The 16,732-nt window shown below is 43.6% G+C and overlaps 1 protein-coding gene across 13 annotated transcripts in view; it reads left to right on the top strand.

The window, feature by feature from the left end:
- LOC6612310 (voltage-dependent T-type calcium channel subunit alpha-1G) overlaps nt 1-16,732 on the top strand; it is an 85,397-nt gene that overhangs the window by 60,607 nt on the left and 8,058 nt on the right. For 7 of the 13 annotated variants that reach the window (XM_032724737.1, XM_032724738.1, XM_032724744.1 and 4 more), the window contains 12 exons: nt 430-671; nt 2,124-2,709; nt 2,986-3,009; nt 3,860-4,207; nt 4,328-5,235; nt 5,331-5,540; nt 10,650-10,815; nt 13,415-13,570; nt 14,188-14,370; nt 14,568-14,864; nt 14,940-15,101; nt 15,183-16,543. In XM_032724737.1, coding sequence (XP_032580628.1) covers nt 430-671; nt 2,124-2,709; nt 2,986-3,009; nt 3,860-4,207; nt 4,328-5,235; nt 5,331-5,540; nt 10,650-10,815; nt 13,415-13,570; nt 14,188-14,370; nt 14,568-14,864; nt 14,940-15,101; nt 15,183-16,543 — 4,643 coding nt within the window. Of the gene's footprint in view, nt 1-429; nt 672-2,123; nt 2,710-2,985; nt 3,010-3,859; nt 4,208-4,327; nt 5,236-5,330; nt 5,541-8,584; nt 8,700-10,649; nt 10,816-13,414; nt 13,571-14,187; nt 14,371-14,567; nt 14,865-14,939; nt 15,102-15,182; nt 16,544-16,732 lie in introns of those variants that run through there. The other 6 variants (XM_032724742.1, XM_032724745.1, XM_032724746.1 and 3 more) reach the window with 5 other exon arrangements.

Genomic DNA, 16,732 nt, shown 5'->3' with positions numbered 1-16,732 from the left:
GAATTAAGGCAGACAGGCGTTGGAGTCCTAAGTTTAGTGATTCGAAGTTTTGAGATCAGCATCTTGGTTGCCTTGTAATCCCACGATGACCACCAGGTGGCGTCTACCGATCCCCCAGCTAATTGAATTGAAGCGGTTGGCCAAAAAGGTCCTCCCAAAGGGGCCATCAGTTTGCTGTGTGTGTGTGTGGGTGTGGGTGTGGGTGTATAAACAAAGGCATGGGAAAACTTATGGGTTGCACTTGTCGCTGGCAGCAATGAAAGCGAAAACTTTTAAACGGAAATGCGAAAAGTTTTTTTCAGCATCAACAAAGCGCCACCTGCTGGGAAGAGCCCGGTTCGGATAACCTTTTATTGCACATTTCAAAATTGTTGCGATATGTTGCAAACGTATACTGATTCATGGCGTTTCTTTTTCGAATCTTTATAGATTGGTTCGTTCTTCATGATCAACCTGTGCCTGGTCGTCATCGCCACGCAATTCTCGGAGACCAAGAAACGCGAGATGGAGCGCATGCGACAGGAGCGAGCCCGGTACACATCCACTTCGACCCTGGCCAGCAGCACAAATAACTCGGAACCGGCCACCTGCTATGCGGAGATCGTCAAATATATCGCCCATCTGTGGCGGCGCTTCAAGAGACGAATGTTAAAGAAGTACAGATTATATAAGTATGCTGCTTGTACCTTTTGATTTCATTCAATTATACCTTCCGTTCGTTATTTTAGTTTCCGGTTTCCGTTCCCTTACCCTCTCTCTCTCTCTCGCTCTCTCACACTCTCTCAGTCTCTGACTCTCTCTCTCTGTTTGATTTTTCGTACCCCTCGAGCGCGAAACAGAAAGAAAAAGATTTAGAAAGCTGTAGGCTTTAGTCACTTGAAACTTGATTGATTACTAACCCATTAAAGCGAGTAATTAGCGCACTAATCTCTCGGCAAAAGGTCAGCTCGCACTGACAGGAGAACTAGAGCCACGAAAAAGGACTTTGCAACCACCACCAGTGATTTCCTCAAAAATTTCCCAGATTACTTAATTCTGTTTTCGGTTTGCCCAAGACTTGGGCAACTCTCTTTCACAAAGAGATTTAATTTCTTTGATTTTAATTTCTTAAGATGCTTTGTTTAACCAACACTTTCAGTTTAAAACGAGATTTCCCAAGTTTAATACACATTTTTTTTTTTTTTCTTTAATTTCAATTATTTATTGCCCGAAATTTACATTAAATTAAATTTTTTGTTTAAGCCCTAGTTAGAGTGCTTTGCAATTTGATTATTCTTACATATATAGCGTTTAGTAACGCACTTAAATTAGCAGCGAGTCTAGTGGCCAGGGCATGAATGTGTATAACTAAAAGTTTTAGGCTAGAAGAGATACATATATAGTGATTTGAAAGTGCATCCGCATTGCTACTATGTAATGAGTCCCCTCATGCGCACAAAAATATTAAGGCTCATTGTCTCACAAATCTGGATTTAATGGCAAAACCAAGCAGATCTTTGACTTTTCGGAAGGAAATGTATTCGTAATGGTGTCCCATGCTGACCTATCCTATTGATGACCCATCTCTGTAATCACAATCCCATCCTAACATGTGCCTCACACTAGATTGCCGCCACACAATGATGCCACATTTAGAACAGAGTACAGAATAACGAGTTAAGCGAATGGCACTGAATCCGCAGATGGGACTCGTGTTAATTTGGATCATTTGCATTTTTGTACTGTCGTTGTCCTTAGTTCATTTGATTGAATTATGTAATTGCGATTGTTGTCGGTCTAATGGCTAAGCACACACACGCACACATACATGCGACATGGCACTGACACTAATGAGAGTGCACGTACAAATGGAAACCCCACCTGAATCACCCCAAAACCATCTGACCCACTCTGTAGCCGATGCACGTGCAACGCAACCACATCTCCGTGGTGCCGCCTGACCCACCTACCTCCCTTAATTGACCCCAAAAACATAGAACACGATGTTTTGTGTACAGACATGAGTGTGTGAACCCCGCGTACTGTCTGTCCAACTTGTCGCTAATCGAATTGTTATTTCACCCACTCTGTCAACCCTGCCACCCAATCAATGAACCACCGAACGAACCGCTGGAACACCACAGGTACCAGCGACAGCAGCGCAAGGAGGGCCTACTGCCCAATGCCGACAATTTGACCTTCTCGCCGTCGCGGATCAAGTGCCATCATCCCAAGTGCCCCAAGTACAGTAATCGCAAGCCGTCCAGTATTCAGGATCAGATGATTACCGTCATGGTGCCGCTCAATTCGGCTAGCAACAACAATAACAACAACAACAGCACCAGTAGCAACCACAATGGCAGTGGAAACCACACAGCTGGCGGCGGTGGCAACAACAATTACAACAACAACAATGCCGCCAGCTGCACCACAGTGGCGCTGGTCAATGGGATAAATGGCAGCGCCGCCAGTGTGACCATGTCCTCGGCCCACCACCAGCAACATCAATTGCTGCAACATCAACAGCAGCAACACCAAAACCAACAGCAGCAGCAGCACTCCTCGTCGGACAACACGGAGCAATCTCTGGCCCCAGACGGATTGCCCCGGAGTTCCTCGCTGAAAAAGTCCACCGCACATCATCAACTGAAGCCGGAGGGCAGTGCCGCCGAACAGAAGACCATATTGCTGAAGTTTCCGCAGCAAATGATCGATTCCGAGCAGCTAATTGTGAGTTACCTTTGCAGCGTTCAGCTCGATTCTCAAATATAGAACACCCAAAATCGATTCGATCCGAAAACAGAACAGATAAACAGCTACAGAAACAGAATAAAAATATATATATATTCATATACATATGTATATATATTTCCAAATTCCCGAACCAAAAATCGAAATAGCCAGCGAACAAAAACAGACAGCATTTCAAACAGCAGCCACAAACGAATAATAATAATAATAATAATAATCTTTCATATTTGTTATAAACCTTGCTAATTCTCATAGCTGCAGTTGGGAAATTTGGGCAAGGTACTGAACGATAAATAAGTAAAATATGTAAAATATGTTTAAATTGCCAGCATAATTTATGAATGAGCGCAGCGCAACTTCGGTCAGCACCGAACTCTGAATGTCCTACCGCGCGAAAATGAGCGGGTCATGCGTGACCTTTGGCAAGGGCATTCAGCCAGCGTACAAGTATCACCAAATATGCTATTCACGTAAAAACCAATGGAAAAAGAAAAACACTTACAAATTGTAGATATAAACGATATGTTTGCATATTAAGTGCAGTTGAAATAGCTTTTTTGTTTCTGTGTTTATAAGCACACAGCGAATTGATTGTCCCATTGATAAATCTGTAGCCCATTGTTCCAGCCCATTGTCCCGTCGAAACGCCCATTAATTATTTATATCATTTCGTATTGTTTGCGTATGTAAATGCCGTTTGTAAGCAGAGACAATAACCCGACCCGTATATACGTCCATATGTCTCCCATTAAAGCTATAATAAATGTTAGGTGGAGTCGCAAAAAAAGGGCAAAGGTTAAAGTGTGTAAATGCACAGGGAATTGGATTGTTGCCAAAATTAAGTATCGCTGTAAGCCTTGTAAATAAAAACCCAATTTATTGATTTGCGCATTAAAAACGTTGAAGGTGCAACCATATTGATTTCGGCACAAGTTAAATTCAGGTTATCCATTTATTTGAAAAGCACTGGAACCCTGTGTAAACCTTGTATATAGTATTTGCTAGTACTTAGTCATAGAACCAGTTGAGCGTTATCTTCCATCTCATTCCCCCCAAATACCCAACAATCGCCCCGATCAGTGTTCGTGCCCTCTAATAACTTTTATTTCGAATCGCCGCACGCTCGCAGAGTCATCCGTGCACCTCGGGCTTCCTAAGTCCGCCCACCTCGGCCAGCCGGCGACCTTCTGTGATGTTCAACGAGTACGTGCTGCTGCACACGCCGCCCGCCCTCAACGCAGATCTGGCAACGGCGGGCACCACCACTACGGTGGCTCCAACAGTTGCAACAGTTGCCGGCACGGCGGCCGCAGCAGCAGCTGCTGCAGCAGCGGCGGCGACAGGATCCGGCGTTGGCAATAACAACCACCAAAATGGCGGTGCAATTGGAGGAGCTGGGACTGGGGGAACCACTGAGAAAAGCAACATTTTCTCGACGGAAAAGATGACCCAGGCTGGCGATGGCAGCATCTGGCAGGTAAGCTGTGTCACATTTCTGGTAGTCCACTTGGGCATGATGAGCAACTTCCATGCTAACAGTCCCTGTTCGGGACAAATATAGAACACCGTACAATAAGTTCGCTTTCTCTTTTTACAGGTTAATCTGCCGCAGACCATCGGCACCATTGCCAATCCCTATGCCGATTGCTCTGAACTTGGTATACACGATGCGATGACTTGTCAAGAGCTCTTAGCATTCTCTGTGGCCTTTTCAGCGGCCTTGCCGACGGGCCAGAGTACGCTAGAGTCATTCTACACATCGCTGGCCCGCTGCGATCCCCACACCGCAGAGGCGTTGCGGGCGCACCACAAGCCGCGCTCAGTGCCCACTGGCCAAAATCAAACGCCACCGGGCGCCGAAGGAGCGACTGTGATGGTTGCCTCAACGGCTGGTGATCCCGGCCAGACACTTCAACCCTCGACAGTGTCGGCAGTGGTGGGCGGACCCATCGATAGCAATGCGGCGAACCACCGTCGAAAAGAGCACCACCAGCAGTCGCACCACCATCACAACAATAACAATACCACCAGTCACAGTCGCAACTATCGCTCACGGCAGGGACAGGGAAATTCGCGAATGCGCGAGCCCCGCGCCCCCACTGGCAACTATATGGAGGACTATGCCTGCTGCTATGATCTCTACCAGAACGCCCTGTCGCCACTGGACGAGCGGCCCAGGCAGAGATCGCCGACGACTCGCTGTCTGATCTCCGTGTACCGATGCATGTCGCGCGTATGCAGCTGGATTCGTCGCTACATCCGGCGATTGGTGGAGCACAAGTACTTCCAGCAGGGCATCTTGTTGGCCATCCTGATAAACACGCTGTCCATGGGCATCGAGTACCATAACCAGCCGCCGGAACTGACCGCCATTGTGGAGACGAGCAACGTCGTCTTCTCCGGCATCTTTGCTGTTGAAATGTTGCTAAAGGTTGTTGCAGAGGGTCCATTCCGCTACATTGCCAATGGATTCAATGTATTCGATGGCATCATCGTTATTCTCAGGTGAGTGAAGGTGCTTACCTTATCAGGTGTTTATCCTAAAGTAGAAACCTCCTAAGCGTCGATAATCCATTTAACTCTCTCCCCACTGTCATTAGTGCCATTGAGATCTGTCAGACGTTCATGGGCAACGGAACGGGTGGTGGTGGCTCCGGTCTGTCCGTGTTGCGGACATTCCGGTTGCTGCGAATCCTTAAGTTGGTCCGGTTTATGCCCAACCTGCGACGCCAGCTATTCGTGATGCTGCGCACAATGGACAACGTGGCCGTGTTCTTCTCCCTTCTCGTTTTATTCATCTTCATATTCAGGTGAGTTGGATTGCCGACTGTTCACAATAACTCACAAACACACACACGGCCACAAAACACACCAACACACACAGAAAGACTCTCATGCACAAGAAAAGAAGACACCAACACGAACACATAAGACACACGAGAAGAAAGCGGAGATAACAAAAGTAATGATGAAAAAGAAAGAAAATTCAATATAATCTACAAACGATAGCCAATCAGTTATCGACCGCGACCCCACAAACATGAAATTAATGTATTGAAAAAGAGTGATTAACACAATGAACCCGAGCCACAAAAACAGAAACAGTTCAGTTTCGTTAACCCATAGCAGTCGTCTTATGCCTAACAGTTCCTAGCGTCTCCCTAGCTGCCTACTGCCTAGATAAAAGTCCTTCATCTAAGTCATCGAGTCAATACCTTCTCATTAAAAACACCCTTCCCTCCTAAAAAAATTTTGTCCATTATAGGGCGGTTTTTTTTTGTGATAGAAGAAGAGTTAAAAAAGTCTAAGGGTTCTAAAAACAAGTCTTTAAAGCATAGCGGTAAATCAAATCTTAATAACTTAACAAAAAATCATAGCTCTATGCTCTATGTCAAGCCATGATGAGCACCTGTGTTTAGACTTTCTGAATTCAATCCCATTTATATTCGACTTAGTAATTGAAGTTTGAGTACATTTGCAATTTTCCTGATTACCCACAACTGCTGTAGGTACCTTTGACCATTTGATAGATGTATCACTTTCTGCCTCCGTCACCCATTACTTTCCCAGTTCTCTGGATCCCATAGACCTCTACTTTTTTCCAACCCATGATCATACAGAAACTTACACGTATCTCTTGAACCCCTGACTCTCCGAACTCCCATCCTCATTTAAGTGCTTCTGCGACACGATCCTTTCTACTGTGTACTAATTGAGTATTGCCTATATAAGTAAAGATTTGCCTTAACGTCTCTTCAAGTGATCTCTTTCCGACTTCTCTCTCTCTCACCGCTTATCCTTAAGTTCTAACTCTTGGTATTTTTCTCACTTACTGTGTCTGAGTAACATTTGAAAATTCTGGAAGATTCGTAGTTAGATGACGTTACAAGTTGTGTAACTTTTAAAGCAATCGATCTCGTATCCGTACCAGCAAGAAATGTACCCGTATCACTTGATATATATATATATCTCTTTGTATCTTGCTATATATTTCGTGAGCCTTATAACCCCCATTTACGTCATTTTATCCAACCCCCAAAGTGCCGTTAGTTGTCGTACACTTTGACTCCTCGTTCGTTCACTTTGCTTTACACTTACACTTTTTACACTTTCTAACACCTCACTAAGCCGAAAAAAATGTTTTCCTCCATCTCTCTCTCTCTCTAATATCTGAATTTCTCTGTATCTATCACTCTTTCGCTCGGTTCACTATCGATTTGAGTTCGGTTTCAAGCACCGACCACGTCGCTGCCTTTTTAATCATTTTTTATGGTATATATTCTTTCTACTCAAAACCTTCGAACATTACTTTCCAACACATCATGTTCACCGACTCCCTTTGAAACACTATCACTGTTTATTGCTTTCTTTCTCTCTGTACAACATCCAATCATTTGAAGCTCTTTTGGTTAAACACACTACAACTACAGCAATAACAGCCACAGAAACAATTAGTTAGCTTAGTTAGTTAGCCAAAAACGCTTTATTCCATTTCAAATTAAATAAGTGTGTATCCTAGCTTCTTTTAGCGTTAACCGACACTGCAACACACATTTATACACACTACCAAAACTAAAGGCTCGGCTTGGCTTGATGCATTTGCCAAAAGACCTGACAATGCGGCCTTTAAAGCTTTCCTGCTCGGAGCTTGTCACACGGACACGGCACACGCACACTCACGCTCAAATATATACCTGACACAAAGTACTTGAAAAAATTGAACATAGAAGAAACTAAAAAGATCGTACGCTTACTTATTGTGTAGTTGCAGTCGCTGCAGTTTGATACATACCTATATATACTCGTACTATCTCTCTATCTCTATATATACCTATCTATGGTTACTCGTAATTGATATTATTGTATAACTATGAATATCAAGTAAACACACAGAACCTCAACAGTGAAAACAACAATAAGAACACGCATATTAGCTAGACTAGTTGGTAAAGTAAATGTAATCGAGTTTGTGTAGTTAGAATAGAAAAAACACAACAGCCACACGAAACATCCGACCAGACTCTATATAACCTTACATACTATTAACAAGCTTGTTAACAATATATTAACAAGCGAATAATGAACCGAACGAACTGTAAATGGAGCTGAAAAGAAGCCAGCATCGCTAACGATAAATCAACTCAATAAATGCCCCGAATAAACTCAAAACAGAAAACTAAAATAAAGCTGAAACTGCAAACAGAAAAGCCAGACCAAAAATAAACCAAATCCAAGGGCCGATTCTTTCCCATTAAACGCAAGGCTTTAGCTTCTTAGTTCCTTTGGAGCGAACTATACCTTTGTTTCATTTCCATTTTATTCCGTGGTCCGATCTGAGTCTCGGAAGTGGTTCTCTAAAAGCGTATTTACGAGTATCACCGTTCCCCTTCCAAATGCTTTCATTTGCTAGCTTTCGTTTGCCGCTCACTTCACTAACAAGAACACTTACTAGCTCAAGCCCTTTCTCCCTTGCTCTCTCTCTCTTTTAGTCTCTGTAAATCAATCACCCACACTCTGTCTCTTTCTTTCTTTACTGTCTCTCTCTTTCTCTCTATAAATATATTTTTGTATCTCTCTCTCTCTTTCTCTCTTTGTCACACTCCACACAATTAAAAAAATATACTAAAAACAATCCAATAAAAATGAAATAAATTGAAAATCGAAAATTAAAATAAACCTAAAAAACTGTATGCTAAACACAATCCAAAAAAATACCCCCAAAAACCAAAAACACAAAAAATATATAAGAATATATATTTAAATAAAATTAATCGAAAACGAAAAACCAAACAACAAAATATATATATATATATATATCATATTATATATCAACAAAACCAAACCATCACTTTAGTATACTCGGCATGAATCTGTTCGGATGTAAATTCTGCGAGAAAGTTAACGGAGAGATGATTTGCGATCGTAAGAATTTCGACAGCCTGCTCTGGGCGCTCGTCACAGTGTTCCAGGTAGACCCATTGCTATCAGCCTTTTACCATACGTAAACCTATATATGTATATATCTATACTACTACTACTACTACTACTTCTAATGTTACGCCATAATCTGCTACCGATATGATTACGATAACCTACTGTTCATAAAACCGAAAAAGAAAAAAAACAAGATGAAAGCCCAAACCCATTACGAATCCCCAGTGAAATACGTTTTGATACGTTGAGCATTTAGCTTTCTTTCGTTTTCACTTTTTTCTATTTCGATTTTAATGGTGTTTCTGTTTTAATTTCCGTTTCCGTACCGATTCGATTACCCGTTTGTTTTCTGCTTAAATCGATAACTGTTGTGACGTCCTATCGCCATCTTACCCTCGCTCTGAGCCTTTGTCTCTGTCTGTCTGTCTAACCATTAAATATTTGAGTGCGTGCGAGTGATTTTGAGATCTACAAAACGTCATAATCACCCGCACACACATAACATATTATTTTTTATGTTTTTTGATATTGCCAGACATCGAGATCGACTAGCTAGCCAGCCATCTTGCTCGCTCTCACTAATTTGTGGTGTGCCCTTGATTGAGTGTGGTATTAAGTTGAAGATTTGATTTCATGTTTAGTTTCTTAGATTTCGATTTCGATACCGATTACGATTCTTGGTTTGGCATGCATGCGTTGACCGTTGCGATTACCGTTAGCTAACCGTTAGCGTTAGTGATAGCATTACCGTTGCCGTTACCATTACCGTTACGAGTTCCATAGCAAGCAGCGCGCATCCGCATGTCGTTAGGAGTGATCGTATATGGGAATGTCCATAAGCCCTATATGTTCATAAGATCGTTGTATATGTGTATGTATTTGTGTGATGTACATTGATGCACCAGGTAAGCATTTCGGTTCGAGTTTCTTGAGCTTCCAGCATGCAATATAATGTACATATTTGTATATACATATAAACGAGTGGAACTGTGTTTGCATCTAGCATCTCGAACATTTTGAATACACTCCTCGAACTCCTCAAAATACACACACGCATTATTTGTACGCCTCTCACTCTCTTATTCGCTCTTTCTCTCTGTCTCGCTCGTGATCTTCTTTATGTACTATATATGCCTCGATTTTGTCATCCACTTTGCTCAATGTCCTATGTTTAAGTATATACTTTTCTTTAGTCCATATGCTATTATAGACTCTAAGTTTTATAGAACTCCACCCGAAAACCCTCTGAAAGGAGAACTCTCTCTGTCTCTGTCTCTCCCACTGTCACGCACACAGACACAGCGACACAAACACAAGCATTACCAATCAATCTCCCACTATTCTGGAACCAAAGTCCCCCCTTTTCACTCAGACCCTCCAGGCACACGTACCTCTTTATACGTATATGCGAAACACATACAGATTCTCCCATAATCCGTAGAATTGCTTGGTCAGTTCAAGTTGGCCTTCCAATGGACCTGAGACCAACTGCAAAAAAGAATCTCTTCCGCCATAGTCGAACTTAATCACAGCACACATTTCTAGAGATATATGTAAATATGCAAGCATTGAGGCCAGATCGATAACTACCCATCAACCACTGTGTATATAGACAGACAGAACTCACAAAAACAAGGTAGATAAGAGCAGAAGAATATCCAGACCAGCAGAAGAACAGATGAAAATCCCTTTCTCTCTGTTTCTTTTTCTTCTTTGTAAGATCACAAGTATCCCCGAATAACACCCAAACCATATAATGTACAGGGACGACTAGATGAACCTACTACTCGTTTATATCCTTAGACATAAGAATCGCAACTATATATTATATAAATATATATATATACGAACCCAGCTCTCTCTCTCTATATCTATGAACCAGTTTAAATAGCCATTAATGAACTATAATAACAGACACACATCTATGACTCTATAAATAATACAAATGTATACGGTATATATAAAACATATATATAAACCTGCAGCATACTCGGCATGTATCTGTTTGGCGGTAAGTTTTGTAAATTTTTGGACGAATCCGGACTCGAACGCGAGTGCACGTGTCCCGAAATAATCAGCCGGCATCCGCAATGCGAGTGCGATCGCAAACACTTCAACAACATTTTGTGGGCCACAGTCACAGTATTCCAAGTAAGAACAATAATACAGCAATATACTACCTACCCACCCACTTACCCACAATCCTGTTCCCCGAATACCCCTCCACCATCCAAAAGCTGAACAACCCACAACCCCAAAGAAAACCCACGTTGAACAACAGCTACAACAATACCCATCAATACCAGTCTGAAATTCTTGTGATTATGATAAAGTATTTAACGAATTCCTACGTATAGCCACCAATGTTTCCCGTTCTTAGTTTCTGCTCTCTTTGCCCTCCTTGTTTGATTTATTTTACACTTAACCTGCCTCCTAGTCTTTATCTAAGTACCCACCAGTTGGTAGTATTCCTTGAGTTCTCTCTTATTCAGCTTTGTTTTTGACCTTATTTTTTATTTCGTTTCGATTCCGATGCCAGCAATTGTAGTCGTAGAGCCTCCACATAACCAAACACCCATAAACGCTTTAACGACGCATAAACTCACGACCATTGGGTAGGATTTAACAATAAAGTTGATTTCGCAGTTGATTCATGTAAATATTGAATAGAGGACATTTATTTGAACTTTACAAGCAATATGTGTGTATGTGCTTCCTCCTTGAAACTTTTCCTTTCGTCATGTTTTTTCATGTTCGGTATAAAATTTGATTAGAGATGTCAGGCTTATTTCATAGTTCTTATTCTGATCAATAAATAGTAAATTCACGTTATAATATATTGGGAAATATATTAAATCAACCTAATAAGATAGCAATTTAATAATTTAGCCAAAAAATTTCTAGGACTTGGTCCTAATGCATTAATATTTTTGGTAACGTTATCGAATACACTGACATCTCTAGTATGCAAGTCCCCGTACGAACTGTACCAAAACAGAGGACCGTGGAAAGGACTCGCACTCGGCTCTCTCACATCTTCTCTTTGTTCTGTCTCTTTCTCCCTCTCGTTCCCCCTCTCTCGCTCACACACACATACGACATAAGCAAAAACCGTTTAGGCCTGTGCTCCGAGTTTTGTTGCATGATTTTTGGGATCCTCACTTTGATTTGCCTTCGGCTTTTGGCTTTCGGCTTTATAATTGTATGCCAGACCAGAAGCAACTATCGATTGCGACCACACACGACCTTGCGGAGAACAGAATGAATCATTAACAGCCACACTCATACCAACTGTATATATTTGATTTAAGTCTTTTGTTTGTTCGATGGTTTGATTGTTTGTTTGTTGGTTCGTTGGCTTGTTCAAACTGAAACGAAAGTTTTTATTTCTAAATTTGCTGCTGCTGCTGCTTTCCCCTCGATCTTTGCCTTTATATATCTCTTTCTTTCACTAGTCGATCCATTTTGGAATTTGTTGCTAAGCAAACTGTGTAAAAAGCGTTATTCATATATATATTTTAAAATTTGCTTATGCGCAATACAAATGTACAGCCACAAAAGATTAGAAACAACAAGAAAACCAAAATCAAATTAATTCGCCTCCTATATAAACCGCATTCGTATTGTATAGCAAACAAAAAAAATTAACATATAACTGAAATGAAATAGAAAACCCATTGGCCCTTTGTGTACAAAGCAAGAACAGAATGGTGGAAAAACCATTAAAAATTACCAACTTTTTACAAATTCCTATATGCAAGAGTTTTGTGCGCTTTTTTTGCTCTTTGATTTAATCTAAGAGCCTTTGCTGCTTCTCTTAAATTATTTGCTTTTGGCTTTGCTTATAGTGCTTATACTTTTATTTTCAACTTGGTTTTTATTTAGTTTTGCGTTCTGTTTTTTAAGTATGCCACACCACGAATTATTGTTTAAAGGAAATCAGTTTGAGCAGCTTCTTAACGGGCTGTCCACGATGATTTTGAGATAAGCTAATGCCACTGCTTGATCTCCCTGAAGACCCCATCTATATCTTTCCTCAAACTATCTCACTTTATAAGGCTTCACCATTATCCTGGGTGTTCCTGGTTATCTCAAAACTAAAATATCTAAAAACAATTAGATCACCCAAGGAACACTCTGGATAGATATATTTATCTGCGTTTTAAGTTATTACAACTATTTGTGTCCCCTAAATTGCAGGATATTTTTCAGTTTTACGCTTTAGTTAATGTATGTGCCTGATTTTCCGCCAAAATGACCAAGCTGCTAGTGTTCGATGCTCATCCATGGCATATAGGAGCATATAAGTATGTCAATCTGTACTTATGTGAACCTCTATATATGCTATGAATACGATAACACAGTTTGCCGTTTTGATACCGCTCTATATCTGTTTGTCTTTTGTCTAAACTTTGACATTTTTGCCATTCGTTTTCCATTCGTATTTCGTATACTAATTACTTCCTTACTTACTTACGTTCTTTGCCACCGCCCACAACGAAAAAATTACAACATTTGTTTATCGGTATTTCGTTCTTTTTCTTTCGCTTCTTACGATATATATCCGATATGTGTATCACAACATATATATCCATGCGTATGTATGTTAAATCTGCACCACGTTTGCTGCCCGCCACTGCAACTGCCACCGATCAACAACTACAACTCTACAACTCCAACTACAATCAAACTCCAACAACAATCAACAACAAATCACAAAAAAAAAAAAAAAAAAAAACAATGTTTTTAGATACTGACGCAAGAGGATTGGAACGTCGTCCTGTTCAACGGAATGGAAAAGACAAGTCATTGGGCCGCATTGTACTTTGTGGCACTAATGACGTTCGGCAATTATGTGCTATTTAATTTATTGGTGGCCATTTTGGTTGAGGGATTCAGTTCAGAGGTAGAGTTTTGCCAACAACATTCCCTTGTCCCAAAAACCCGAAAAAATGAAGCCCTGGCTTTTTCAAAAAGATCTTTTGATCCTCTTTAATTGGCTTTAAAAAAAAAATATAACTTCTACGAAAATACGCATGCGACGCTTCAAATTTTGATAATGTAAATGATTTGATAAATATTCAATTGTAATTATGAGTTCCTTTGGCATATGCAACTAACGACTTCATAATACTGCAGTACAGTTAAAGTTACTTGAACACAAATATGTATTATTTTTTCTTGCCTTTTACATCCTTACGTAACGATTACCTGATTTTTGAAACTGCTTGATCCGCTTCGGAAAACCCAATTAATAATATGAAGCATCGTGTGCGTCGCGACCCCAATCCCACTGGCCCGTGCCTCCATTTCCTGCCCCAATCTCCATCGGCTGTAATCCGCCGGAAGTACCAGCCGATCCAGGCAACCATCGAGCAAGTCGGTCGAAGTAAAAAAGAATAAAAAGCGAATGACCCGCTGACCTAGCGACCTCGAAGACCCAATACCACCCCCCCGAAACCCATGCCGAAATCCCCCGCCGGTTGACGAGAAAGTCTAATTTTGAAATTTTGATTCCCTCAGCGAAATGAACGTCGCGAACGTGAACAGCGCGAGTTGGTTAAGAAACTGCGTGAGGAGACGCTGGCCGAGAACTACAGCGATGGTATGTACGATGAGTCGCGGAGCGAGGAGGACTCCTCGACCACCAACGATAGTTACTACGAGGTGCGCAACCGCTGGCGATCGGCGGAGGATGTGCGCAAGGTAAGTGAGCTCGAGCGGTCCAAGGATCAAGGTCCTTGGCCAGGATCCCCGAATGACCACCAGGTGTGATTGAGTCAAACAAAAAAAAAATAAGCCAAAAGAACAATAGAGTGTATGATAGGTGCATGCTGCATGCGAGTGTATGTCTGTTTGTTTGAGTGGCACGAGTTGAATCCACGGTTCGTAATCCCCCGCAGCTACAGGACTCGGCGGAGCTGATCATCGAGGCCAAGAGCAACATGCACCGCCAGCGCCTGCTGCAGCCCACCCACGACTACCAGATCAACGAGCTGCCCGCCTCGTCTGCCGCCCCTTCCGCCTCTGGCACCTCTGGCGCCTCCGCACCTGGCGAGCGGGATAGGGACAGGGACAGAGACAGAGACAGAGATAGGGAGCGAGACAGAGATAGGGACAGGGAGCGGGACAGAGAGGCGGGCGGCGGCGGCAAGGAGGAGGGGGCGCAGCATGCCAAGCCGCGCGGCGGCCTCAAAAAGGTAAGAACACCACATGGAGCAAGCCTCGCAGACAGACATGAACACTTGACACCACCTGCACCCCGTCGCACACAGACATACTCCATCAAGGAGCGGCGCAGCGAGGCGCCACGCCTCTCCAAAATCCGGCTCGCCCGGGATCCGCCCATCATCACGACAACGGCGGCCACGCCGCAGGACTCGCCCAGCACCACCTTGGAGCCGGGCATGAGCTTCCGCCAATGGGGCGACATGGAGGTAAGTGCGAAAAATATTTCAACCCTAAGTAGATCTCCTGCTTGATTTTAGCTATATTCAATCCATTACTACCATCCGCAGCCACCCAGTCCGCCCTCGCCGTCGCTTTTGCGACCGCCGAACATCTTTACCGGCGGACAACGGAGTCTGGACGAGGGCATACCCTCCATCGATCTCATACCGCCCTCGCCGGTGCTCTCCCACAAGCCCCTGAACATCCTCAATGCCAGCCAGCTGGGCGTGGGCATGGGAGGCGGTGTCCCTAGCACCGCCGGCAGTTCGGGCAGCATGCACAGCGTGATCATCGACGACATTTCGAAGAGCTCCAGCTCAACGGCGGCGGCTACGCCCATTTATGTGCCCACCATCTCGTCCACAGCGGACGCGCAGAGCCAGAGCCACAGTCTCAACGATGTAAGTGTCGACTCCAGTCCAGGAGGCGAGATTCCCGCAACGGGAATGGGCAGGAATGCCAACACGGGAGCCTCGACCAGTGGCAGTTCGTCCAGCGAGCGCCTGCCCTTGGCTCCACCTCCTCAGCATGGGAGTTTTAAGCAGCGCTTACGGCGCGGTAGCTCCAAAAAGCGACGTGCCTCCGCTTTGGCCCTGGCCACAGACGACAATCCGGCTCGAAGGGCCCTGGATAATCAGGCTCGAAGGACCCAGGACGAGGAGGAAGAACAGCAGCAGCTGAACAATGGCGGCGATAACAGCTGTTTGCTGAGAAACAGCAGCGCTGTGGTCAGTGGTTCCTCCTCCGGCACCAAGGAGACCAATCGCCTCAGTCCACAAAACTCCATACGAAGGTTATCCAATACACTGAGTATAGGCAGCGGACCGGTGGGCAGTCGTCGGGCATCGGCTTGCATTTTCAACTCGCAGGTCTATCAGAATCTAAATCAACCGCCCAAACTGCGTCCAGGGTCCGGGCAACGAAGGATGAGCTCCATCGAACTTGCGTTCAGCAAGACTTCGCACCTGAATCTGCACAACCTGGAGGCCAACCGCAAGTCGCTCTCGTACACGAACTCGAAGATGGACCTGGACAAGTGGAACAAGTCGTACGGCAATCTCAACGAGCCGGACAACATGCTGCAACAGTACATGGAGGCGCGGGACAAGCGCAAGAACTCCATCAGCCACTACAACCTGAAGAAGCGGCTCGAGGAGAAGGAGCTGCAGCAGCTGCAGCAGCTCCACCAGCAACAGCTGCTCCAGCAACGGCAGGACTCCTTCTCCTCGACCACCCAGCAGCAGCAGCATTTGCAGCAGCACCGCTTGTCCAAGGATCAGCAGCAGCTGGCGATGCAGCCACATTCCATGGTGCCAGGAGGCGGCGAGCGCTACTCCAAGCTCAAGATGCTCATCGAGCAGCTGACGCCCAAGCACTTTACCACCGAGCGCGAGGACTACTCGCTCTACATATTCCCAGAGGACAACAGGTGAGTAGATAGATGGGGGTAAACTATTCCAAAATCTATATGTTTATCAAATTTGCAATGCATATTGTTATTCTATTTATTGCTTTGTGTATTGATCACGAAAACAATCAATCATTTTAGCTCTTGACAGTCCTCATTCAATTGGCAACTTCTTGAATGGGGGAAAGGCAACTTTTAAATCAACTTTCA

The sequence above is a fragment of the Drosophila sechellia genome, chromosome X (assembly GCF_004382195.2).
Source record: "Drosophila sechellia strain sech25 chromosome X, ASM438219v1, whole genome shotgun sequence".
Lineage (NCBI taxonomy): Eukaryota > Metazoa > Arthropoda > Insecta > Diptera > Drosophilidae > Drosophila > Drosophila sechellia.
The sequence above is the reverse complement of the archived record's forward strand: the minus strand, read 5'-3'. Positions and strand labels throughout refer to the sequence as shown.